Source organism: Podarcis vaucheri (genome assembly GCF_965113315.1).
Source record: "Podarcis vaucheri genome assembly, chromosome: 6".
In the NCBI taxonomy this organism is placed as follows: Eukaryota; Metazoa; Chordata; class Lepidosauria; order Squamata; family Lacertidae; genus Podarcis; species Podarcis vaucheri.
The window spans coordinates 73,605,741-73,633,557 of NC_138764.1; the positions used below are offsets into that span (position 1 = coordinate 73,605,741).

General features: G+C 43.7%; 1 protein-coding gene across 1 annotated transcript; it reads right to left on the reverse strand.

Annotated features, from left to right (window-relative positions):
- Window positions 1-3,804: 3,804 nt before the first annotated feature.
- CSRP1 (cysteine and glycine rich protein 1) lies at window positions 3,805-27,038 on the reverse strand. The gene is made up of 6 exons (XM_082227460.1): window positions 26,876-27,038; window positions 13,863-13,975; window positions 7,825-7,993; window positions 6,827-6,956; window positions 5,408-5,501; window positions 3,805-4,689 (listed from the first exon to the last, which is right to left on the reverse strand). Exons 2-6 carry the CDS (start codon window positions 13,972-13,974, stop codon window positions 4,613-4,615), a joined length of 582 nt encoding a protein of 193 aa, XP_082083586.1. The 5' UTR covers window position 13,975; window positions 26,876-27,038; the 3' UTR covers window positions 3,805-4,612.
- Between the last annotated feature and the right edge of the window lie 779 nt (window positions 27,039-27,817).

Genomic DNA, 27,817 nt, shown 5'->3' on the forward strand with positions numbered 1-27,817 from the left:
GTGGAAGAGACTCGAGTGCTAAAATCCACGGATTAGGGGGCGCAAATTACTTGCCTTGCCCCGGGTGCTGAGAAGCCACGCTATGCCACTGGTGGGCACCCCCACATTATGTGGATCAAATAAGAAATTACTGAGGGCATTGAAGCTATTGTGTAGCTAAGGACAAGACTGTGGCATCATATGCTCAGAAATGCAGCTTTCCTAGTCATGGTGGCATGATAGTGGTACCTCGGGTTACAGACACTTTAGGTTACAGACTCTGCTAACCCAGAAATAGTACCTCAGGTTAAGAACTTTGGTTCAGGATGAGAACAGAAATTGCGCTGCGGCGGCAGGGGGAGACCCCATTAGCTAAAGTGGTACCTCAGGTTAAGAACAGTTTCAGGTTAAGAATGGACCTCCAGAATGAATTAAGTTCTTAACCCGAGGTACCACTGTATAGTGAGGGAAAACCCTTCAGAATGAATTCTCTCCTTTTATACACATTTGAGAGTTTTAGTTTTACTTAATAGAATCTGTAATGGGAAACTCTAAAGGGCAGTGATGTCCAAGATGCCGAAGGGTCAGTTTGACAAATTGACAACATGCAACTGGAACTCGCCACACTGAGATAGCCTTTTATATTTTTCGTAGCTCAAGAGGGCCTCATTGCTAAGCTGATCAGAGAAAATATTTTTGTTGCCTCTAACTCCGTTTTTAACCATTCTTGAGGAACCTCCCTTTTCTCTCTGCACAGTACACTAACTTTTCTCTGCACCGTGACATTCTCTCTGAGCTCCTTTCTGTTACCCCCTCCTTTTCTTTCTCTATTACATACAGCTTCCTTTTCTCTCTCAAATCACACACATCTATCTTCTGCTTCACCACAAATCTGCAAATCCTATCTATCTCCACCTTTTCCTATTTCCCCATCTCTGCTCCCCTTTTCTTCCTCTAATCTTCATTCTCTTTTCTCCCCACCTTCCCACCCCATTCTGCCATTCCCTACCACCTTATCTGAAGTCCCCACGAGTTTTCATTATGCTTTCATTATCCCAGCAGCTCACACCAGTGAAGACCTCATGGGCACAGGTGAGCTCAAGCAACTTGATTTGCTGGATGAAAAAGCTGTCACTAGCTCTTTCATGTGCTTTTGGAATCTGGGCGATACTGGGAGGAACAGTACAGGCGCAGGCACTCTCTTCGCTCCAAATATTGCTGGGGTTGGATAGGCTTTAGCTACTTCCACAAGAGACAGAAATGGGCTGCAACACCATGGGTGTTTGGAATTTTTCCACAGAAGCCCACAAATAGGGATGGAGCTGCAGTTGACCTGTGGACCTTATGTAGCGCAGACCTGGCCTAGAGAAATAAACCCCTTTTTTCTAAGAAAACTGTTATTTGTAAGTTAGTGCATTTGAAAGAAGTACATGTCACGGCTTGAAATACATGTCACATATCATTCTGAGATGGGGGTTGTTTAAATTATCTATGTAACTGCATTACAGCAGATTTTTAAAAACAAATATCCAAAATGTAAATGTTCATAGCAGACCTGGTACTGTATATTTGTGAAAACTAGGAGTCCTGCATGCCATGCTGTAATATTCAGAGCACTGCCAGTAGAGGTCGCCAGGCCACTTGAGTAAGACAAGGCAGGCTCAAAGCATGATTTGTTTGCTCACAATGAACCCTCACAGGAGGTGTCTCCTATTTCTGCTTCAACGCTCTAGCACCAAATCCAGATGTTCAAGAGAAATCTCTGGAACGCCAGGCTCTGCCCACAGAAATGACAAGCCCCCAAAATGTAGATGTGGGAACTGTCCCTCCAAGTGAGAAATGAAGGTCTGTGAGGAATAAAAGGTATTATATCACAGCCCAGTGGCAGAAGGCATTCTGACGCGGGTGGCGCTGTGGGTTAAACCACAGAGCCTAGGGCTTGCTGATCAGAAGGTTGGTGGTTTGAATCCCCATGATGGGGTGAGCTCCCGTTGCTCGGTCCCTGCTCCTGCCCACCTAGCAGTTCGAAAGCACGGCAAAGTGCAAGTAGATAAATAGGTACCACTCCAGCGGGAAGGTAAACGGTGTTTCCGTGCACTGCTCCGGTTCGCCAGAAGCAGCTTAGTCATGCTGGCCACATGACCCAGAAGCTGTACGCTGGCTCCCTCAGCCAATAAAGCGAGATGAACACCGCAACCCCAGAGTCGGTCACGACTGGACCTAATGGTCAGGGGTCCCTTTACCTTTAACTGGAGAAGGGGTTCCACTGGATAAGAGGCAAACATTAGTACAATGTGGAGGAAAGAGGGAAACTCTGGAATCTCCTTAAGCATGACAAAAAAAAATATAGTTATCTACCTTGAAGTGCCAGGATTGATAAAGCTATAGATCCAAAGTAAATGAGGTTGTATGACAGTCCTGTCAAAGAATCGCAGAATCAATGAATTGTAGAGTTGGGACCACGAGAATAATCTAGTCCAACTGCCTGCAACACAGGAATCTTTCACCCAATGTGGGGCTTCAACCCTGAGATTGAGGCTCATGCTATACTGACTGTCCTGACATCACATTTGGGGTTATGTGTATGAAACTTACAGTGGTCCCAACTGCCACACAGGCTGATGTATTAAGCACACCTGATCCCTGATGTGCTCTCCAAATGCTGTTGGACTCCAGCTTGACCACCCTTGCCCTAAAGGAAGGCTCATGCAGGTTCACTTTCCAATTGATTTGAGGTCGAGGACTGCCACAGACCCAGAGTTCCAGCATTCAGACTGGTCTCCTCTTGTGACAAATCACCTTTGAAACCATGCCTAACATTCCTGGGTGGCCCATCCCAATTTTGCTAGAGTTGCTAGCTACAAACGCCCTCATCAGCTCAAAATGCAGATTCAAATGCTTTTCAACAGTGACAGGCGGGGGGAGGGTGAGAGAACATCTCTGTGCATGTATTATTTCCCTCATCCGCATGCATTATTTCTGCCTTCATCTCTAGAAATTGCAAACATGCAGGCTTTCCCACACAGACAGATTCATGGCAGGTTTCCTCTTCCTTAAATACAGGAGAGTCAGACACACAAACTCCTTTTAACCGCTTTATTGAATACATGGAATTTTATTTGCTCTAGTATGTAACAGAACATTGTAAAAATGTTATTACTACAGGTTTTCTGGCAAGTTTGTAACAAATGTGCATGGACCCACAGAAATGTAATCTAATTTCATGCAAATCCCCTAAAGCAGAGAGATTAAAACATTATTCAGGCTGCATCCTAAAGGAAAGGATATGAACTGTGCATTTAGATCACACTGAAAACTAATATGGACCCATATTGTGCTAAATAAATTGGGGGGACACGTGACCTAGATTATCTGTTAAAAAGCTCCAAACCCTTTGAAGGCTTATACCTTGAAAGCAAGACTTCCCCTGAGCTTCATAAAAGGAAGAAGTAAGACTGCAAACATTAGACCCCATATATAGATGCTTATAAGATCTACAGATTCTGTGGTTTTGAATCTTCCTTAATCTCTTCTTAAACCCTATAAAATGATACACTACAGGTCCAGTTAATCACTGGCTTCAATCTTCTATTACATTAAGAGCTTTGCAGGAAGTGAATTGAATCTGACAGCTCCTGTTTTTAGTGCTTGTTTGGACAGGATACTCAGGTGCCTGTAGTTCCATGACAATGCAATAGGCAGGTCCTCTCCTGCCCAGGGAACCTCCCTAAGCAAATTGGACTTCTAGACCCTCTACTTCTCAGTGGTCCCAGTCGCCGTAACAAATATTGAAACTTTGGTTGTACACCTTCAAACTTGTACACCTTCTAGGAGTGACAGGAATGGTGGGCCACTGGGGAAAGCACCTGTGTATCAGTCTCTGAAACCTTATTTTGATATGATCTAAATTCTCCCAAATATGAAAAAGCGCCTTAATACTATATTAGTAATTTTTCTGAAAATGAAATGTTCAAGGTTACAAGAGTTTAGGATTTGCCTGCATAGTTCCTCCAAACTCTAGAAAAGTGCTTTATTTACACTTTTGTGCATGTTTACACACTTTCCCTTTCCTTCTCTGTATCACTTATACACAACTAAGTAGTTTTAGTTTTCAGCTCTTTATCCTTGTGGTCCACAATCATCTTTGATCAGCTTCATATTTTGCACTTGACTTTTCAATATGACTTAATATCACAATATATAATATGTTCTCACAAAAATAACCTTTGCTGGGGTAGGAGGAAGAGGTGTTTTGAAGAAGCTATCACAGTGTTTTATATACGGAAATGGCTATGCTCTCTGCTGTATATAGTTTCAGCTGTGGCTGAAAGCGTGAAACTGTATTTAAGAAGGCCACTGTATTAATGTGAGCCATAGTAGGTTAGAGCCCACTGCAGATCATTGGAAACTTTAGTGTCTTCTAGGGCATATGGGTCAGGACTATATGGTTGGCTGCTGAGCTAGTAAACAGGAGGTGGGCCAGTGATACACTGGAAAGCAGCAGATTCTGCTACTGTTAATACATTTGCAAGAACTGGTGAAATTGCCTTGAGGGTCAGTCTGGATGAGTTCAGCATTGGCAAAGCATTCAGTGCTGGAGAGGAGACTTCAAAGTCTCTCAAGGGCCAGCTCTTCACTGGGAGTGGACAAGTGCTCCAGCTCCCTGCCCAAAGCCAAAGCCCTTGGGACCAAAGTTCTTGGCATAGCAGCCTGCAGGAGAAAAGGTGAAGAGAGACACAGTCAGAGTGTTGGCTATGCAGCAAACCAACAGTTCATACAGCATAAATCACTGAGCAAAAGCAGGAAAATTACACTTCCCTTTTCAGGGGCAAACTATACACATGTAACTTCTCCCACTCCATTTCAAACACTTTCATCATTATTATTATTTTACAAAACACAGCTGTAGAGGCTGCAATCTGTAGCAATTGCATTTAAAAGTTTTAGTGGAAAACCCACTAGAGGCATAGAGATATGAAGCCTCTTCCCACCCACTGTGATTAATAATTTTGTACAACAACAACGAGCATCAGCGATAAGTTACACAAGACAAGAGCATTGAGAGTTGTTTAGGCCTTAAGACACACTGTGCTGATATGAAAAATGTGTTTATATATATACCTATAGGTATCATTAGATATTATCAAGGTGGGCAAACTGATGAAGGGTAGGGGGAATTTATCGGTCTCACTATTACACTGCAAGTCAAGGAACAGTTATAAATAGTAGAGGTTTGCCACCTACGGTTCTATGAAAGCCCTAAATAGCAACTTTTTGCAATTCTGCATCTTGGTCCTCCAAGACCATCAGGAGTGGGACAGAACACCCTTTGCATTAGCATCACATTTGACACATTGACCTGTGACTAACCATCATATCTCACTAGAAATCTAACACAAGCAAGACATCCTGAAATATAAATTCTTACCTTTGCAGTAGATTTCACCGTCTTTATCAGCCAAAGTAGTGGACTCTAAACTTTTACCACACTTTGCACATCTGAAACATGCTTTGTGCCATGACTGAGGACAACACAGAAGACAAGATGTTAGGGTGCAAGTAAAAGGATTCACCACAACACTTTTGGTCTCCTACATTAGGTATTGTCAGGTTCTTATTTTTTTAAAGACAGTAGTTCTCACTGGCAATACATGAGGCCGGCAGCCCAGTCACCCATCTTCCCATCCCAAATACTGTTTTGCACTGAAATATTCCAAATTCCTATGGGACGTGGGTGGCGCTGTGGGTAAAACCTCAGCGCCTAGGGCTTGCCGATCGCATGGTCGGCAGTTCGAATCCCCAAGGCGGGCTGAGCTCCCGTCTTTCGGTCCCAGCTCCTGCCCACCTAGCAGTTCGAAAGCACCCCTAAGTGCAAGTAGATAAATAGGTACCGCTTTCTAGCGGGAAGGTAAACGGCGTTTCTGTGTGCTGCGCTGGTGCAGGCTCGCCAGAGCAGCTTCGTCACGCTGGCCACGTGACCCGGAAGTGTCTGCGGACAGCGCTGGCCCCCGGCCTCTTAAGTGAGATGGGCGCACAACCCTAGAGTCGGACACGGATGGCCCGTATGGGCAGGGGTACCTTTACCTTTACCTTTATTCCAAATTCCTAGTGATCACTCCTAGGTTCTAGCATTTGAAGGTTTGCATGCAACCCAAGGAAGAGAATGGACATACCCCAACTAACTTCATTAATATTCCTATTTATGCTGCTAGCCTTAATCATAATTTAGGGCAAGGAGTTCCAAAGATCATTGTACACTGCAACATAAAGATGCCACGTTTCTGTCTTGATTCTGCAATAGATTACAAAAATATCTATGCTAATCTGACAGAGGATAAATTTTGAAGGCTGTTTTGAGCACCTTCACAAAAAGTTGTTGAACACTCAAGAGCTGCTTCTTATAACATGAAGTTCTTACAGAGACATAGTTTTCATGGGCAGGATTTGCCTAAGGAGCCTGTGAGTGGAAACCCTGTGCAAGGATTCTGCTTGTGTGATGGGCCTTCTTCCCGCCCCCGCCCCATGCCCCCTGCAATTGGCTCAGAGGGCACTGGAAGCAACCCAAGAGGAGAGGAGAGGGGAGGGGAGTTTGATCTGTCTGGCAAGCTGAAATGCTTCCGAAAACAGAACATTCACAATACTGCAACATTAAATTCCACCCCATGCAACAAGTTTAGTGTAAATTGCAATGTGGGAAAATTCCACACGCGTGTGTTTCACTATGTATGCCCCAAATCAGGAAACCCCAACTGGAAGCGGTTTCCCCATTGCATCCAATGTTTTTGATTTACTCTCACATCAGTGTGTGATTTATGCTGAGGTTCAGCTCTTAACAGCAGGCTCTTACCTTTCCAGCTCCAACCACCTTCTCGGCAGCATACACAGCCTGTCCACAGCGGGGACAGCCGTCAGCACCACCCACCTTCTGCGCCATCTTGGATGCGTTGGGATTGTTGGTAGGCTGGTGGGGCTGGGGCCTGTGGAGTCCAGACAGGGAAACAATCATTATATGTCTGCAGGTTTGTACACTGTAGAGTCTGCAGGGAAGGAAGATATTGGTGACAGCCAATTCCATTTGTGGCTATGGAAGGAGTGGGGAACAAAAACAGTGTGCCATCAGTATTCTAGAGACTGGTAAGTTATAGGATAGCGTTGTTCCAAAACTTCCATTTTTGCTGGTGAATGCCAGGTCAGTGTGCTGCGCAGGGGACAAGACCACAGAGTTTGTTTACATCACAGAGATCTGGCGGGATGAGAATCTGGTCTGGTACTCATCCAGATAATTTCAGTCATATACTCAATACAGCAGCAGTCAAGGACTACAACTTAGGAGAGGGTACAGAAATTGTGTCATTCCAAAAGATAGAGTGCCCGTTTGCTTTTTCACTTTCTAAAATATCCATATTTGGCACAGTTATCACTAGACAGGGCCTTATTCAAGCTGGCACTTGTGACCAAGGTTAACCTGGAAAAAAGAGGATTTGGGGCTTGTTTTGTTGGCTTTTGTCTAGATTATAGATAATGCCAATACGTTATGGTGTTTAAGAGGGGGCAGGCCACACATTTAAATAACCAGAGTGCTGCATTTTTTCTGCACCCAGAAGCACTTGGGAATTGATCAAGTCCCCAATTAAAATTGTTGCCAGTCATGGGGATTTTCCCCATATATGAGAGAGCACTGTGGTATTTTAATCAAAAGCAGCATTGGGTCAGAAGTATCTCTGAATTATAGGGACTTCTCCAGAAGTAAATCCTCTTTCTGCATGAGCAAGAAATAAAATCTTCACCTAAGACAGACAATATGATCACACTTGTTACCAAGATGCAGAAAGATTTACAACTTACTGCTCAGGTTTGATCCCAAGTCCTTCCCCCCTGTCCATGCTCAGAGTCCCTGCTCCCTGTCCAAATCCATAGCCTTTTGGTCCATACTTCTTCCCATAGCATGACTTGCAGTAGATTTCTTCTCCATGCACAGCTACTGTGGTGCTGTCCAAGTTCTTTTTGCAAACCACTGCAAGGAAGGGAGAAGGAAGAGACAAAGGTCAGAAGGCCTTCAGAAGCTTTAATTATCAGACCTGCTTTCTCCAAGGAGATACCTGAGGAGATTTGTGGGTAGCCATTCAATACCTGCAGTGCCACAGAAAATTAGGGTCAAAGTACAGATGACACTGAAGAGCTACTGTCAAGATACTCTGTGTGTGTTCGCGGTGTGTGTGGAAATCCTCATCTCCCAGATGAAAAGGTGAGGGTGCTGGGCTCAATGGCTCCATCCAAGGACAGCCCCAGCAAGTTACTGTGATGAGCTGTGGAATACCATTTAATTCAGACATAATTGGCAAGCGAAGAGGCACCCTCCTGAAAAAATCCTGATTTATGCTGCAAGAGAAAACCATCTGTTTGGAAAGGTTTGGAAAGAATCAAAGATGCTTGTTTCTGCTTTGCTTGAGAGGTGGAAGGAGAGGAGGGGAGGCAATATTTTAAGTCATTTTGGGAGGGTCTGCATTATTTACTCTCCCCTAAAGCAATGGAATGTAAAATTTTTGGGAAGAGTGACTTTAAAGATACCTCATTGTGATGGATTTATTCTATAACTAAGGACTTTGCCTGAAAGAAGATGGAGAGGAACAACCTTGAGGAACTTTGTGGGATTTTGACCACTCCTTGGAACTTCATATTGTGAAATTAAAATAATAAAGAAGAAAAGTTTGGGAACAACTGGATTGATTGTCTGTTAAGCACTCGGAAGAGAATAAACTATGGAGTTGGATGTAATGGAACTGAGGATTGGCAGGATGGACTGCAGGAAGAATTATTAGTTTAGGGGGGGGGAAATGGAGAGAAGATATGGATTTTGTTGAGATTATATCAACCCCACTGCCTTGAAGCTGGAAATAAGAACAGTGAAAGAGACAGGGTGGACCACAGTGCATACCATCTTGACGGCATCTGAGACTTTCAGACAGAAAAGAAGAGATATGGATTATGTTTATTAATGATTTATTAATTAACTGTTTGTATGTAAAATGCAGGATTAAATTTTGGCAAAATGTGAGGGGTGGGTGATGTTGGGAAATTGGTAGTGTGAGGGGGTGATGCATATTATATGTTTATACCCCCAAAAAATTCTAGGGGTTTCATTTTCACCCTCTGCATGCAGCACCAGTGAGACTGAGTGGGCCAGATGTCAGACAGCAATGTTCAAGGCCATGTTAGGGAAGAATGTGTGCGTGTTGTCTGGGAGGAAGCAAGATCTGTCTTTCTCAGGCAAAGTGTTACTCAAGAGGTATCAGAAGGAAATGTTTCAAAATTGATGAATGACTATTACAGATAGATAAAAGAGGATTTACTCTACTCAACTATTTTGAGGACAGTTTATAACAATGTATAAAAGCCACAGCAAAAACTGGTAACTGAGGGAGAAGGGATGACTGTATCATGAAATGATAGTCGGAAAAGTTATTTTATTGGGAGCAGGAAAGGAGAGAGGAAAATAGATGGAACATCCGGGGTGTGTGGGATATCAGCTTTTAAATTTGTATTGAATTTGTAGTAATTTGTATTATTTTGGTGACAATTTGTTAAATATTATGGAAAAGCAATAAAAAATTATTGAAAAAGAAAAGAAAAGAAAATTGACAGAGCTTTCCAACTGCAGACAAAGATGCTTCTGCCTGGGCTATCCAGTATCTGACAGCTTCACTGTTGCACACAAACACATTTTCCTCTCTCAAATGCACATTCAGACCTCAGCATCACTCATATTGGTGTCCTCTCTTAACCCTTGCCTTGATTCTAGAGTCAGAACTGCAGAGGGTGAGGAGAGGAGAAGAACGATGGCCACAAGGATAAGGGGGATCAGAACTGAGGCCAAGAGCTAATGTTATGTTTCTCCCAGCTGCAAAGGAATTAGAGCCTTGAGTTCTATATTGTCCTTAAAGAGAGAGAGAAAGAGATGTTGAGACTGCCGACAGCAGTCAAGTTTTAAAACCTCAGGAGGCTGGAGTTTGCCTCTTAGCCCAAAATAAAATTGTCTTACTCTTAAAGAATGCGAAAACAAAACAGATCGCTCCCCTAGGAATGCCACAGTAGCAACAGTAGCAACAGCCTATACCTTGCAACTAAATATGGGTCTTCGAGACTGAATATCCCATCCTCATTACCAAATATGGTACTATTTTCCTCTGACTGGTCTAGCCCTCCAGCAGAGAGAATTAATAGGAGGAGGAGTGTCAAGATGTGCTGCCATCAAAGGAGGATTGCTGCAAAACTCTCTTCCATCAAAAACAGCTTACATTTCTTGGAGTGGAGTTCCAATACTTGCCTGGCCTGGATGTCTTGCACAATCACTACAAGTTGGGCTCAGCTATTTTGAACAGCGTGTCTATTGGGCTGCTGGGTCATTATAGTAATCTTAAGTGGAATCAGCTTTGGTCAAAGATACTTGGTTCTATGTTTCTGGCGAAGGGGATTGAAGTGTGTCTTCTTTCCATTCAGAGTTTTGCCCTCTCCATATCAAAGGCACCTTTTGCTCAGCCCCATATACAAATCTTTGAGAAACCACTGCCAAATGCCTCATTTATTTGAAATCGGGATGTTAGCCGTAGTTCTGAAGCAGAGATTCCATACCAATGAGCTCAGAAAAGCTAAAAAGGACTAGGTTTGGGGTTGTTTGCAGATGACAGCTGTTTAGCGTATCCACACACTTCAAGAAGAATCTGGTGTTTGTTTTGATGTAACCCAAGCCCACCACTTACTTACACTTACGTGCTCTACAATGCGTCACTGATTAACTATGTTGCTCTCTGTTGTAATCAGTGGAACAGGAACTGATTCACTGCTGGTGTGTTCCCTTTACTCTCATTCAGAGCAAATGAGGCCCCTTCTCAGTAGCTGTCCAGGAAGCTGATATGTTTAGGAACTTCTCCCACCCCCCACAAACAACAGAGCTTGGATCTTATTTGGAAATGGTAAAGGCTAATGGGGTTGAGGAGCTACATCCTTTTTTATTTTAAGGGTTTTGTTTTATCAAGTCCTCTTGACAGTTTACTGATTAAGGCTCTGCTTAATTTATATTCAAAGGAATGTCAATGCTGATTTCCTGCCATGCAATATCCTTCACTGTTTGTTCCAAACAATACACCGCTCTGTTTATTTTTAACAGAAAAGTGGTATAAAAGTTTCATAAATAAATGACTTGGCAATTTTATTCTGTCTCATCTCTCTTCACATTTGTAACATGGCTGGTAATGCAGTTCATTGTTTGTGGGTTGGCAACCCTCCAACGTAGACTTTGGCTCTCTGGTGAACAAATGGTGTGATCTTTGGGTCTCCTGGTTCCCCAAGCCTGGAAGTGTTCTTATTTGAGGCCATAATATCTGCAAGTCCACAAGTGTTCAGTTACTTGCACAGACCATTGGTCCATCTAGTTTTGTACTGTCTGTAAACTGTCTGGCAATGGCTCTTCAGGGTTTCAGCCAAGGTTCTCTCCCCAGCCCTACCTGGAGATGTTGGGGAATGAACCTGACACCTTCTGCATGCAAAGCAGATGCTCTATGACTGAGCTATGGCCCTTCCCCAGGAGCTGCAGCTCTTCCCCTACTTCAGACATTTCCCCCCTGTAGCTTTGCTTAAGGTTGATGTAAAAATTAGATCTCCACACCCACATTATACATGAACAGGCAAGTCACTTGAACAACAGATGAGACTGCTCCTATTAAGTTTCCTTTGTTAGGGTCAAAGTGAGTTTATGTGGTCACAGGGACCAGAGGTTGGTACACATTGTGCAGTAAGAGAGCAGCACAACTTTTGTTTTAAGATGTCCATAGCTGCAGTAAAAATCACATTTTCCAGCTGCTAAACTAGAGAACAGCTGTTGCCCCAGGTCAACACAGTCCCATCACAGAGGGCATTTCCTTCAGTGCTTTGAGATTAGCAGATTAGCCGCATTTCCTTTCACCAGCTATTGTTTAGTTTATTCACAACCACAGCAAGCTGAAGCATATACAAGATTCTCAGAGGCAGAACACACAAACATAGGAGGTCATCAGACACACAGCGCATAAGAAAAGACAAACACAGCATTAGTGTGAAGATAAGCCTAACATTGGATGCAGTAGAGAGCAGAGCACAAGAACAGAAAGCTTTTTATTTTATTTAAAAAACAACAACCAAGTCAACACCAGCTGGCTAAAGAGGCTCTACATTTGACATTCAGCTTCAATAGGCAGGGCCTATCAGGTTTAAAATTCTGGCTATGAATTCATTGTCAATTAGAATGGAGCTACAGAGAGAGCGAGATCCATTGCCATTATGAAACAATTTAATATAGAACCTTTTAACATCTATGACTAGCACTACAGTGCATGGAAATTTAATGGTTGTGCTTGCAGAGTACAGGGACTGTAGGGCAGAGTAGGACAGAAAGCTTTTGAATTACATGGAACACTTGCTCCTGCCTGATTAAGAGTTCCATGCAACTTGAAAGCAGGCTCCCATATCTGTTAACACAGATGACTCAATAAAAAGGACCGTCAGAAACCTTTTTGTATGAAATAATAGAGCAGGAAAAATTTCATGACATTTCTGGCCATCAGTAGCACTTTACAAGTCTGATTTTAGGATTCAAAAAACTTTCACTATTTTAACTTGCAAAATAATTTGAAACATGAGCTAATAATTTGAACATTGGCATATGTAATGTACATGAAGAGGTCAACAATGTTCCAGCTTTCAAACTGATCTGATAAAAGATTGGTAAATGTGCAGGAAGTTTAAAAAGTGCTTTTAAGAACATTTTTTCCCTCCAATTTTTGAACATGCATATTACATGTTCCTTTGCAATCTGGGGGGAAACGACTGGTGTGCTTTACTCAGGGTTACTAGAGAAAGCAATCCGTCATTGTTTTGGGGGACATTCTGAGCAGCAGATTTGTACTGCCAAAATGTGGTTGTGAATGCACAGTTCAAAATCTGAAGCAAGAATTCTCAGGGTACTGCAGAGATTCTGGTGGGAGCCACAGTGAATGCTACAAGCAAGGCTTATCCCTTTAGAAAAGGTAGATATTTTCTGGCTTGCTGGGACCACTAGACAGGTGTACAAAGTGGAAAGCAGTTTGGTTAGAACAGGGGTGTTGCTAACCTCTTTTTGAGCAGAGGACCACATTGACTCTTCAGGCCCCGTGTGGTAGGCATGGGCAGTTTTCAAGATTGCCTTTCAAAGAATTTTCCATCAGCTATCTACACTACTTTAAGACAATCTTTAATCATTTTTAAAATATGTTTTTAGTAAATTCAGTAAACAAACAAAGAGATTTGGAGGGGCCTGGGAAGAACACACAAAAACCCCTATGGCATCACAGCAAGAGAGCCAGTAGAGAAGTGGATGAATTTTTTAATGACAAATTGGGGACACAAAAATCTTTTGGGGGTTGGATACAGCCTATGGGTTATTAGTCCTACCCCCTCCAGTGGAATGTTGCTGCCCAGGAGCTCTTGGCCATGTACATGTTTCTCTTTCATGTACATAATTTATATTCACAGCACCCCTGTGAGTGTGAGCCAGATCATGTGGCAATATACATGACATTTGTTTAAGCAGCTCAGCAGTCAAAATACCAGGCCCTACTACCTGCCGACCTTCCGCTGTAGCTCTACAGTGCTCATGTCCAAAGAGGAGAGGCAGTGTTGTATAGTAGTTAGACTGCAGGACTTCCTTACAGAGAGCTAGTTTGCATTGGCTGCAAAACAGCAAAGCCAGATTGCAACATATTCCCTACTAGCTGCTGAAGAAATCCCAGAATTTATTTACCATGTTGGCAAGAGTATTGTGCATGTCTGCATGAAAAGAAAATCAGAGACATCCCTGGGGTTGCCATACTCACTGCATAAGAAGCAGGATTTGTGGAAACTGTTGCCTTCACATTGCACCTCCTCGGCAAAGTACACCGTTTTCTGGCACACGCCACACTTTTTTCCTCCACCCCAGTTTGGCATCCTGTAAAGGGAACAAATGAGAGGGGGGATGTAACTGACCGAAGACAGGGGAACTGGGGTAGCACAATGAACTTACCACAGGACTGGCCCACCCATGAGGCAAGGTGAGGCAACCGCCTCAGGTGGCAGGATCCACAGGGGCAGCAGATCCTGATGTGGATCTTTATTACCTCTTTGTTCCTTATATAGATCTTCACCCATCTTTTATTTCATGGCAAAGAGGGGGGCATCACTTTGCCATCTGTATCAGGTGCCCAAATGTATTGGGCTGGCCCTGACTTACCAGTTGCCAAGAATGCATTCAAATAACCCATTAAAACCCAATAATCAACCTGCATGAAGTTGTGAAAAGAATGGTTTGCAGACTTTATTGATGTGAAGAAGAAGAAGAGAAGAAGAGTTTGGATTTGATATCCCGCCTTTCACTCCCCTTCAGGAGTCTCAAAGCGGCTAACATTCTCCTTTCCCTTCCTCCCCCACAACAAACACTCTGTGAGGTGAGTGGGGCTGAGAGACTTCACAGAAGTGTGACTGGCCCAAGGTCACCCAGCAGCTGCATGTGGAGGAGCGGATTACAGATTACATGACTACCGCTCTTAACCACTACACCACACTGTGGCAGAAAGTACCTTTACTGTAGACCATAGTGCGTGGACCCAGATAAACAGCTCGCATATTTCTATAACTAAGGGTGTTGCCACATCATTACCCCCATTCCTGCCACCCTTATTTGGGTTGCTCTTTGTATTTCCTGCACGCACCGGTTTTTATGCATTCACAGCACACTAGTGTTATGATGGAGGTGGGTGGGTGTTTACGTCAGGCATAGGGAAACTTGGCCCTCCAGATGTTTTGGGACTACAACTCCCATCATCCCTAGCTAACAGGACCAGTGGTCAGGGATGATGGGAGTTGTAGTTCCAAAACATCTTGGAGGGCTGAGTTTGCCTATGCCTGGTTTATGTTGCTGACTTTAGTACATTGCAGACATGCACTAAAGAGATCTAGAGCTGCACTGGCCTCTGATGTCAGTAGCTTCCTTCACTTGGCTCCCTGTCTTCCACATTCAGCTTCTATTCCAAGAATGTTGAGGGAGGAAATTAACAGTGGGATAATGAGAAATACCACATGCCTGTAAAACCTCTCCCTTGCCTGCAAGAGTCACTCACTGGAATTAATGGCACAGATTCAGAAGGCTTCTGTCAGTTTGTTTACTGTGAACAGTCTTGCTGCATAAGTTGCAGGAATTTCCAACTATGTTTTAAATAGTAGATTTCTACAGATACCCAAGTCTCATTGCTTTCACATTTCTGAAATAAAGAATGGGGATGAGGGAAGTTCTAGTAGGATTGCCACATTACAGTTTAAGAGATTCATATTATGCCGTTCCAGTGCCAGGAACAAGGTACCCAATCATTCCACCCACCCACTCATCTGTCTTTTACCCTAAGGCTCTTGTGTAGGTTACAACATTAAAATGCAATATTAAAACAACTTACAATGACAGAAATAGGATGGATCCTAAAAATATACATTACATATACATCTACAATATTTGCCAGAAGCTGTATAATGAAGGTGCCAGAGACACCTTGGTGGGGAGGGAGGTCCACTATTTAGGGGCTCCCACAGAAAATGCCCTCTCCTGGACCTCCACCACCCCAAGCTTATGAAGGTGGAGACCTCTGCTGATTTTAGCACCTGAGCTGAAGCAGAAGGAGAATGTACAAAAGGAATGGGGGCCTGGAAGAAGCGGAAGAAACTGCCTCAATTTCATTAGGCATTTTAAGGGCAGACTGTTGCAACTCTGTTCTCGCTGCTTTGAAGATCTGGATAGCAAAGCTCAAGGTTAAGCATTTCCTGTGAATTAGCTTCCTGCAGAATAACTGGCCTTTACCTTAATTTTGTGTGACGCAAGGAGGATGCTACCTTAAGATAAAGCACCAAGTGGCTCAGAAATGACAAGGCCATCCATGTGCCAAATCTGTCCAAGGTAGCTTTTAACCTAGAAGGAAATAAGTCTTATGATCCAGGCACAAGGCCAATACTGCAGTGATACATTCTCTTCCAGGATGTGCATAAACCCAATCAACTCCTCATAAAAGGACGGAAAAAATAAAACAGAAAGGTGTGGTTAGAAATATGGAGCCAAGGCCAAAAATAATCAGATAAGGAACACAGAACAGGGCAGTACGTGGCTGAAGAGCGCAGGAAGTCTCACTTCCTGAATTAGTGGTATACAGTATCAATCTGATGTTAGCAATATTTCTTAAGCTTCTCTGGCTGAACTCAGAGAACTAAGAACTAAAGAGGAAGTCCATCTTGATCATGTCCACATGGTTCAAGAAGGGACACCCCCTCTCTTATCACATAACTACTGTGCCATCAAGTCTTAAGAACTGTTTGGCAGGAGCTGCCTGGTTCTCCCAGCCTCAATCTGATCTGGGAGGAATGGCAAGACATCCAGAACTGCCACTTACATTGGTGAGGGCAGAGGGTACCTCCATCAAGCACTCTCCAACAAGGATTGTGATTACTATGAAAGCAGCTTTGCAAAGAAAGAACTGTGTGGCAGGAGCTGCCTTGTCCTACTGGCCTGGACACTGTCACCAGCTCTGCTCCTGGATCTGGCCTGAGAAGAAGACTATTTCTGGGGATGGACAGCCAGAATTGCCACTGACATCAGCTGCAACTTTAAGGACTTGTGCTTGAACTTGCCTTTTCCTCTTCCCTCCCATTCCCTTTTCTTTGTGTGCCATGTGATTTTGGATTGCGAGCCTGTGGGCAGGGACTGTCATAGAATTGATGTTTGGAAGTCACTCCAAGAAGTTTGGAAGTCACTTTCTGACTAAAGGGCGTAGTATAAATTCTGTAAATAATTAATGAATGCCTAAAAACAAACACACGAGGTGGATTTTCCATGCAGAGGCCCAATTGCTACAATTGGTTGCTCTGAAGTAAAGGGGAAGAGGTCCTGAACTTGATATACATCTAGAGTGCCCAGATCACACTTTTAAGTGAGACAGCTTATACTAAAAATTTAGAATCTTATATTTTTGCAAAGCAAAGTTGAACATCTCTCTCTCTCCTCCCATCCATTGGAATGAGAAAGCAGCTCAGTGTAAGCATCTTCTTTTTACTGACAATGCAAAATAACCCAATATATATTTCCAGTTCTGCCTTTTGTGAGTTGGATAACTCCTTGTTCAACAATATAACACCTCTTCCAAAACAGAAGCATAAAAAACAGCAGTGGCAGCACTAGGCACAAACAAGGCAAATCAGGTCATGTCACATGTGGAGGCCAGGTGCTCAGGAGGACAGGGAGCTTGCAGCTTGGATAGTTGCATAAACAAGAGGAGTTCAGCAGGTGTACCTGTGTAAACAAGGGGATTTCAGCTGGTGTAGCATTTTCCATCCCAGCACAAGTCACACCTGTTGAGATTTCCGCTTTTGCACAACTGTTAAAAGTACAGTAGCCCTTTCTCCATTCAACCTGCCTAATTTAAAGGCTGTTTTTAGGCATCTGTATCTATCTGCCTATCTCCCCAAGTACAATTGCTCATACTCGTAGTCTGCCCTCTTGAGCAAAGGGCTGCAGACGCTGGCTTAAGTGTACTGGCTGATCTGCAAGTTGCTGCTGCCTGAGAAGCTCACCCAGTTCTGAAGAGTTCCTTTCCAAAAACAACAACAACAAACACTGGACTAAGGTTGGGAGATTTTGCAGCAACTGCGGAAAAAGGAAAAAAGCAGTTTTATCAAAGCACCTTTTTAAAATATTTCCCTCAGTTGTCTGTCTCAGCCTTCCCACCTCAATATACTGCAAACTAGCTTTTCATGTTCTGTATCCCTCCCTCTCTGCCAAGTAATTCCAGCTAGGAGCCTTGGATTGCCTTAAAAGGAAATGTGGCTCAGTCTCTCTCTCATTTCTTTCTGCTGGGGCATAGCCCAGCAAGCTGAGCAGGAAGGAGGCCAGCCCTGGCTTTCAATAAAATGGAGTGTCCCTACAGAACAGCACCTTTCAGTGCTGCACAGTGTACGATGGGAGCATAATTAGATTGTCTATAGTATCTTCAGCAGCTGGGGTAAAGCCCTGATCTCTGCATGCTCCCAATGCAGGGCAGTTCAGATGGTGCAAAGGAGGGCAAGCCCTCTCATAGCTGTGTCAAAGAAGACATTTGTCCAGCCATTGAATATGACTGACCAGATACTAAATCCAGGCTACCAATAATCTGCAGACCAACAGTATCAGTGAACAAAAATGCAAAGAGAAAATATGTGGGATTGTGCCTTGCCAGTGAGAAGTCCTCAATTTACAAGATTCTCCTGGATTATCTTTAACCTGGCCAGGATATCACACACAGTTTTATTTGGATCTGATCTATGCATCTCCAAATTGTCATCATTTTATTTGTAGTGATTTAATCAATAGCTAGATTACAGTAGCTAGGATTACCACCAAATTACAGCACTAATTTACCAGGGCGAAGGGAGAGGCTATGAAGTCAAAAACAGAAGAGGCTTACAGTGGCGTAGCGTGGGTTGTCAGCACCCGGGGCAAGGCAAGTAATTTGCGCCCCCTAACCCGTGGATTTGCGCCCCCTAACCTGTGGATTTGTGCCCCCTAACCCTAACCCCCAGATGTTGCGGCCGGTGCGGCCGGCCCCCCCTGCACCCCCCACGCTATGCCACTGGAGGCTTAAACTTGACCTGATTAACTAGATGCAGCTAGACATATCCTGAAATAAATTGAATCCAGCAGCACATACTAGAGGTCACAATCTTATTACTGCTATTACTACTATTACTACACTCAAGTTCCAAATTATTAACTAGAATAACTCAAAAGAGATGCATTTATACAGAGTCAGATATAGGACTGTGTCTCCTGACCCAAGATCCTTTAACTCAGGAATGAGTAAGTAACCTGTGGCCCTTGCTTGACTACAGCTTCCATCATTCCTGACCATTTGCCATGCTGTCTGCAGCTTATGGGAGTTGATGTCCAGCAACATCTGAAGGCCCATAGGATGTCCTGTTCTAACTGGAATCGCCAAGTACCAAACCTGGGCCCTGCTCTATACAAAGCATGTGCTCCCCGACTCAGCTGTGACTCCCAACAGCTTCATGTTCCAGGAAGAAATATAAGGCTGTGAACAAGGATAAAGCTTAAGTGAAATAGAAGATTAATTAGTTAGATGATTCTGCATGTGAAGCATTCTCAGCAGCGCTGCTTTTAAATAGTCACAGCATATAATATTTCAAGAACCAAGGCTTTATTCTATGCTTCCCACAAATCTTAAGTATCTGTTCCATCCAAACAACACTGCCAATGCCAAACAAGTAAAAAACTGGAAGATGTGGGGAAAAGCAGCTCTTAAGTTAACGTATCTTAAAATGCAATGAAAAAAGGGGTATGTATCGAGAAGCTTAGGTGTGTCAAACAACTCCACTAATAAAAGAGGATTCAATAAGGTTTGCTAAGGTAAAAAAACAGCAACCCTGCTCCAATCCAGAAATACATATATAGCATATATAACATGGCCTATGAGCAGCTGTATGAACTTAGCTGCTCAATGGTTATCAGCTTAAAATGCACCAATTTTGGGTTGAGTTATGGCCAGAGTTTGCACTATCCTCTCTCCTCAAGGGGACAGCTAAATTTGCTCCCTCCGCCAAGTAGAAGATTGAGGCTGTCAGCTCTGAAAGGCCCTAACATTTTTTTTGCACTCTTCACAGGGTTCCTATCCACATGCACACTGCTCTCACTGGATTGGGGTTGCTTGTGTGTAAAGAGTACTGGAACTAAACACAAAGTCAGATAAAGCAAAGTATTGTGATCCATCATTGTAATGCTTAAAACTATTAAATAACTAACTTTAACAAATATTTCACATTGAAAACATAATTAATATGACATATTCTGGGTGTCATAAAACTGAAGAACCAGATAGGTACTGATCTGCCACTGGACTCACTGGTTAGCTTTTTAGGCCAAGTCTGATCTAGGGATTTGGAGACAGTGACTCATATTTTAAGAACAGCATAAATGGAAGAAGATAAACCAACTTTTCATAGATGAATAGAGTTGTGGGATATGCCTCTTTCAATTAAAACTCACAATATGATAAGTGGTAGAAAGGGGAGGTATGACACAAGGTGACCCTACTCTATTTTGGGATGGGTCTGAGTACCACTATTCTATTAGGAAATAACTATGTTTTTTACAATAAACACCATATGGTCAGCAGTAACATACTTAATTTAAGTTCACACTGAGTAGACTATTTGTAAATTATTTGTTGTCTTCTCTTACTCCACTCATTAGTTATTGCTTCTTCTAACTCTTGTTTCCCTTATATTATCTTTCAAAAGTAGATGATATATTAGTGTGCAAACTGCTGTTGTGTATCTTTTGTTATTTCTGAAATTTACAAAAACTGATTAAGGATTTGTCAGGATTGCTATTGATATAGTTTACTCACAGTGGTTTGCTTACAGTGAAAACACCATACAAGGACATATATGACAGCAGGATATTCCTTTAAGTAATGATTTTTAAAATTGCTCCTTTTAAATGATAAGAAAGTTGAGATAGAGTGATATGAAACATTTGAAAATATATTTGGCAATAATATCTGATAGCCAGATTTCCTAGTTACATGGAGTGGGATGCACCTAACTAGGCTTCTGTTTGCACAACGGGGTTCACCACCCCATTCACCCTCTGAAATTGGCCCTATGGGGTTGGGAGAATCCCCAGAACAGTGCACAGGGGGGGAGGGGATTAATCTGTCTGCCAAGCCGAAATGCTTGCAGATGTGGCATTTCTCGTGGCATTATGTTGAATTGCACACTTTTTAAATGTGCATAGGGTGTAGATATATTGTATTTTGTAAACAATCTACACCAACATAGTTCCATATGGTATTAAGGCTTATATGTAGTCCTCAGCACTTTGCAAATAGAGATCAGCAGTTCAGGGACAGCCATCAAGACACCCAATATATGTAATCTAAACCTAAATACTTTCCCAGAAAGATGGGAAGCACCTGAATACATTGTTATGGTCCCACTGCAATAATAAAGAAGTACAAGGGTGACAACAGAAGCAGGTCAAACGCAGTCGGAACTTTCCACTCATTAATCAAAATGACACACTAAACATTTTGAGCCAGGCAGGAACCAGCTATGTTTAAGCAGAAATTGTTGGTTCATTTCTAAAAATAATGTGTCAATAAGCATACAGATATGGGTGATCCAGTATACACTGTACACAATATACAGACTTTTAAAAAGTTTTTGACAAAGTTTTTACTGGAGACTTCTGAAGAAGCTTAGCAGTCATGGACTAAGAACACCTGTCCTCTTATAGATAAGTAAAGAACAGGAAGCAGAGAGAAGGAATAAATGGACAGTTCTGACAATGGAAGAGTGTAAAAAGTGTGATTTCCTGAGGAACAGTATTGGAACATTATATATATAAATATATACACACATACACGTACATACAGTTGGGGGAAGGGGCAGCAGGAAGTTAAGAATCATGGTTATGCCGCAGCTGCTGCTTATCTAGTTAGATCAAAATCATTGTTTACAGTTTTTAAATTAATCCTTTGTTCTATTCAAATGGTGGCCTTCCCTTCTTGCCTGTCAAATCCTATTGCACCCAACTACAGAAATTATGTGGTTCGACGCTGAATGGTTGATGAATTGAAACAGGAAATTTATCTTTCCACCCTCAGTAAGATTATGACTGTTTATAGTCTCCCACACTACATAAGGAAGTAGGCTTTATCTAAACTTTGCATTCACAAGTATCAATTGCATATCAGTATTTCTATTTCCCATGGCTGTATGTCTAATCTAAGAGACAATTGCCAGGACGTATAATTTTAAAATGGATTATCCGATGCTTTCCGGATGTTTACATTATCATTTGGAAGGGATTCCTTCTGAGCTATGAGTCACCACCTGCAAAAGCACAATAGGAGGAGAACACTCAGAGGCTGAGCCCACTGGGAATATATCCAATACTAATGTGGGAGAATCATCCATCTATCAAGGGACCAGAAAATGTAGCTGCAGCAACTTTGGTTTAAGTTCTCCCTCCTCCCCCTGTATGCTGGGACACAACACGTCATTATACTGAAGGCAGAGGGAGAGAACTGTAGAGGGGAAATTTCACAAAACAAGCCCTCATCCATAATGCTCAGGAAGAAGCTGCAGGAGTTGCTTGTACCACAAGCTACTTGATTATAGGAGGTAATGGAAGTTCAAGCTGAGCAAGACACAGGGCAGATTGTGACTTCCTTTGCAGCTCAACAATTTTTTTTTAAGAAGAAGAAAGTATTCTCAGGTGGGGGAAGTTTGCTCCTCTTCAAATCATGTATATTTTGCATTATGACACCACTAAACCAGTCACAAGATACTCATATGTTTGTTGTCGGATGAACTACAGGGCATACACTGCAGGTCAGCTGCTGGAGTTTCAGAATAGCACTGATCTGTGTTAAACTGGCAGAATAAAAAAAGCATTGAAAGGAAATATTTAATGAAGCATGAGATCGCAACCATTAAGTTTAACAGCAGCAGAGGGTGGCCTGATAAATGGCACTTTAGAAAAACAAAGAGATTAACTGTACATCCCTATCCATAACAAAATTAAAGTAATTGGATTTAACCCTCTTTAGACCCATTAACGTTAATGGGATTCATCACAGTTTATAAGTGAGTTAAGTTAAGAGCTGGTAAGTGAGAACCAAGTAATCTGTACAAATGTGGGGAAAAGCTGGAATGACATCTAGTGCCTGGGGTCGGGAGCCTGTGGCTGTTTTGAAGACCACAACTCTCATCATCCCTGATCATTGGCCATGCTGTCTGGGGGTGATGGTAAAAAGGTAAAGGTAAAGGACCCCTGACAGTTAAGTCCAGTCACAGACGACTCTGGGGTTGTGGCACTCATTTCGCTTTACAGGCCAAGGGAGCCGGCATTGGCCCGTAGACAGTTTTTTCGGGTCATGTGGCTAGCATGACTAAGCCGCTTCTGGCACAACGGAACACCGAAACCAGAGCACCTCACAGAAATGTCGTTTACCTTCCTGCTGAAGCGGTACCTATTTATCTACTTGCACTTTTTTGGCATGCTTTCGAACTGATAGGTTGGCAGGAGCAGGGACCAAGCAGTGGGAGCTCACCCCGTGGCGGGGATTTGAACAGCCGACCTTATGATTGGCAAGCCCAAGAGGCTCAGTGGTTTAGACCACTAAATGTTCCTGTTCCTGTTCCTGTTCTAGTCTGTCAACTGCAGCTTCTGAAGAAAATCCCCATGTTTCCTTAAATGTAAATTACAACAGCTTCGTTCTAAGGCTCAGTCACATTCATGACTTGGGGGCAAAGAAAAAAAAGAAAAGGCGGTAAGTAGTTGCAGGGCATACTTTTCAGGGCCCAGAATGAGAAGTTCCAATGAAGAGGGGATATGGGGGGAATTGGGAGACTGCCTCGTACCTAAGGGAGACAATCCTCATAAGTCTGCATTATGAAAGTGTGGCTGGGGTACAGGGACATACCCACGTGTTGGCCAGGTTGGTCTCCACCTTGGGAGCAAACCCAGAGGGGAGCAAAATTGTGCCTCTCCACTCTGGCTCAGAGTGGCTAGGAGCCTGACAGCCCTTCGGCACTCTCTATGGTCCGCTCCTCTGCTGATCTGGGTGGCAGGCAAGTGTGCAGGCTCCTCTGGGCACCTTGGTGGAGGAATCCAGTTGCTGGTGTGGGCCATCAGAGCAGCCCTGTGGGGCCCCCCTGCCCAACTGGCCAGCAGCTTTATTTGAAATGTGAGGTTAACACACACTGGAGCCTGGAGGCAAGAAAGAGTGGGCAAGAGTTGCTGGAGGAGGAAAAATGAAGGAGGAGAGGAGCAGAGTAGACCCACATGGCCACATGGCCCACCCACATGGCCACAGAGGAAGTCACTGATAGAGCGTGAAAAGCAATGAAAAGCCAACATTTTGAGTTTCTGGTCTATGGTATATCTCAACTTCAGAGCTGCTGATACAAGCCAAGGGAGCAAGGGAGCCTAGGTACACCACTGCTAGTGTGCCTTGTGTCCCATTTCCCTCTACAATTTCTACAAGTAATTATCATTTAAGAAGCACTTGAATTCCCTGTGTGACAATCTTATTGTGATCATGATTCTAAGGCAAATCACTAATATTATCATGTTACAGATGAGAAACTGAGGCTGGCCAAATGGCCAAAGAACTGAATCTGAACCCAGGAGGCCTGGAGTAGCCTCACCATACAATCCAGCTAATTATTTCACGAGCAAAAAAAAACCTGATTTACGCAAACTCACAAAGTTTTCTGTGGTTGTTTTGCCACATTCTTGGAGCTAATAGTCACTCGTGGTCAGAAAGGTTCCAAGTCTGCTAGGGAAGGAACACAGACACTCATGCAATTATCAGATCATTGAGTAATAGCATGCTTTACCATAAATGGACATTCTTTAGTACTAAACAACAGTCAAATTCTTAAGTAAAGAGGTACTGCAACTAGACAAAGCAAGATTATAGTAATTCCATTCAGCACAATGCACTCTACTATCTGCCCAGTACCTTTCCACAACAGGCTTCAATACTGACTTTTCAATGTTCAGGGTAGATAAGGATTCCCAACACAAACTCTGGCAATCTAAAGTACTTGCTTCAATTAAAAAAACAAAACCCAAACATTCTTTTAGGCCTAACAATCTCTTAACTTCATTTCCAGTCTTAAAATGTCAATATTTACAGGATGTATACTGAGAATCAGTAATACTAATGAAACCTAAACTGAAGTTCCATAAACCCTTACAATGTCTTCTAAGTCAGCCAGGCCCAGGGTGTTTAGCTTTTTTTTTTTTTTGCAAAGAAGTCAAGTGTTCAACAGGTACTCAGCATGCTCAATACTTTTGAAATTGTGGTACCAAATAGCTCTGAAGTTTTTAGTCAACCATACGAATTCAGAATGCAACTGCTGTTGAAGATAATTGCCAGTGTATAATTACAACAATAGAAATAATAGCCTTGGGGTATTTATCAAGGAGTAGAACTGTTCCTTCTGTTATTCAAATTAAGAATTTACCTAATACACCACCCTAACTACTAATGCCAGCAAGATTTCAACAGACTGTATTTGTACAGCAAATGTACTGTAGTTGAAAAGCGTAATGCTGGTGGTCAACAAAAGATGTTTAAAGACTGTCTCAAGGCACCTCTTAAAAAATGTAGTATAAGCACTGACAACTAGTAAATACTGGCCTGCGAGCTCTCCAGTTGTAGAACAGCCTTTACCAAAAGTGTCATGGACTTTGTAGACCCTTGAACTCAGGACACAAGGGAGAAATGTGCTAAGAAGAAGGCATGCTTGGCAAATCCACACCGTGATCAACTCCCGCCCGGGAACCAATATCCCCACTGTGGAAGGACATGTGGATCCAGAATTGGCCTCCACAGTCACTTACGGACTCATTGTTAAAACCGTGTTTATGGAAGACAATCTTACTTGGCTATGAGTGATCGCCAAAGAAGAAGAAGAAGGTGTGTCACACAGTATGTTCCATCATGCTACTCCGGGCACCACACTTTAAAGAGGAACCTGTGGATCTTGAGATATTGCTGGATTTCCAAGTCCCATCCAGTTAGCATGGCCCATAATCAGGATGGCAGGAGATGCAGTTCAGCAGCATCTGGGCAACCACTGGTTCCACATCCCTTTACATTGTAGGCAATTCAGAGGAGGTCAGTGAAGATGCACAGGGGTATAGAAAGTTGAGTTAGGAAAGGTTGAGGAAACTGGATATGATTAAACTGGAGACAAGAAAACTGGGAGGAAATGCAAAGGCACTCTTCAAAACCTGAACAGCTGTACCGCAGGAGAGGGCAAATACTGGTACTTGTTCTTTGCTGCTGCAGAGGGCAGGACTAGGTTTAATGGGTTGAGTTACAGGGGGTAGATATGGGTTGAACATTAGGAAGAGACTTCAAGAGGAGAGCAGTTCAACAACAGAGAAGAGCTCTTTCTCCTGGAGTTTCTCAGGCAGGGACTGGACAGCCATCTGATGGGGATGCTCAAACTCTGGATTTTTTGCACTGGTCTAGACAGTCTACAGGATGCCCACCATGTACTTTTTAGAAGAAACATATCACTCATCAGCTAATAATGAAATGTAGCCACACGCCTTTTGGACATCATATCACAATGAAGGCTCTGGAGGGGTCAGAGCAGAATTTTCTTCAGTATGCCCCCCCCAGCTCCAAAAAAGGAGGCCCCATTCAAACGTTTAAGATGCATTCACAAAGGCAAAACCTGGTTCTGAACTAAAAAGCCAAGAATCAGGTAGTAAGGCTGAGTGTGTTGCAATGCTTTTTAAAATTGCATATTGACCCCAAATAATTACCACTTCCCTGCAGGGGGAGAAAAGATGCGAATCATGTCTCACAGTGGAGGCGGCAGAGTTTGGTTTAGGGCTCGTCAGCTCTACGGGAAGCTGAAGCGTGGCTTACTCTCGCGTAACCTCCCCCCCCCCCCGCCGCGCGCGTTTTCAGGGCGCAAACAGGGCTTGCGCGTCTCGAGGGATTTTATTAGTTCATTTTACGCACACTCCTGTCGCAGAGGCGGCTGCTTCTTAGGGGAAACCAACGGGGATCAGAACCCCCAAAGTTAGCTCTGTGGCATAAGGGGAAAAGGCGCGGCAAGACATGGCGCCCCCGCCGCCGCCAGGGAACTTTCTTCAGGCGCGCTGCAGCCGGAACAGCAGCAGCAGCAGGGCGTTTGCCACTAACCCTTCCAAGGCAGAGCCGCGGCGGCCCGAGTGCCCCGCCCGTGGAACGGCGGGAAAAGGCCGGGCCTGGCGCTTGCTTACCTGGCGAATGCTGGCGCGCGTCTGGCTGCTGACTGCTGTCCCTCTACGCTCTGGCTCTTTCTCCCTCAGGCTGGCCGGGCTCAAGCCTCCCGAGAGCGGGGCTTGTTTTGTTCTGCTGGGCGGAAGGCGTGTCCCTGAGCACCCCGCAGCCCGCGCGCCCGCCCAAAGAAAGTCGCCAGGGAAGAGCGAGCGAGGCGAGGAAGGAGGGAGGGAGGGACCGAGGGCTGGCTGGCTGCTGAGGGCGCCTTTTCCGTCTGTTTTTTGCACTCAGCACCACAAAAGGGCTGAGGTCACGTTTCCTGAAGAAACAAACAAACAAGCCCGGCAGGCAGGCAGCGAGCGGGGCAGGGTCGCCCACCCAAGTGGATGAGCGAGGCAGCTGATGTTGAGGAGAACAGGGACGGGGGGGGGGAAGCATGGGGCATCAAAATAATCATAACCATATCTCTTTTTTAAAGAAAACACTTTCCCAAACCACTTTGAGATTTTATTAGCATCAAGCGGCATATACATCTTGTGAAATAAAACAATAAAACAGAAGATTTTGGCGTCGCACCGGCCGCTGCTGAAATTTCAAAGGCCAAAGCGGGCCACTGCATACCATTTCCAAAATGCAAAAAAGAATTCAAGTGATTAAGGAGCCCCCAATGGCACAAAGCGTCAGTACCTCTGGCTGTTACCCAGAAGTTTGGTGGTTTGAGCCAGCTTGATGGGACGCGGGTGGCGCTGTGGGTTAAACCACAGAGCCTTGCACTTGCTGATCAGAAGGTCAGCGGTTTTAATCCCCGAGACGGTGTGAGTTCCCATTGCTAGGTCCCTGTTCCTGCCAACCTAGCAGTTTGAAAGCACATCAAAGTGCAAGTAGATAAATAGGTACCGCTCCGGCGGGAAGGTAAAGGCCGTTTCCGTGCGCTGCTCTGGTTCACCTAAAGCGGCTTAGTC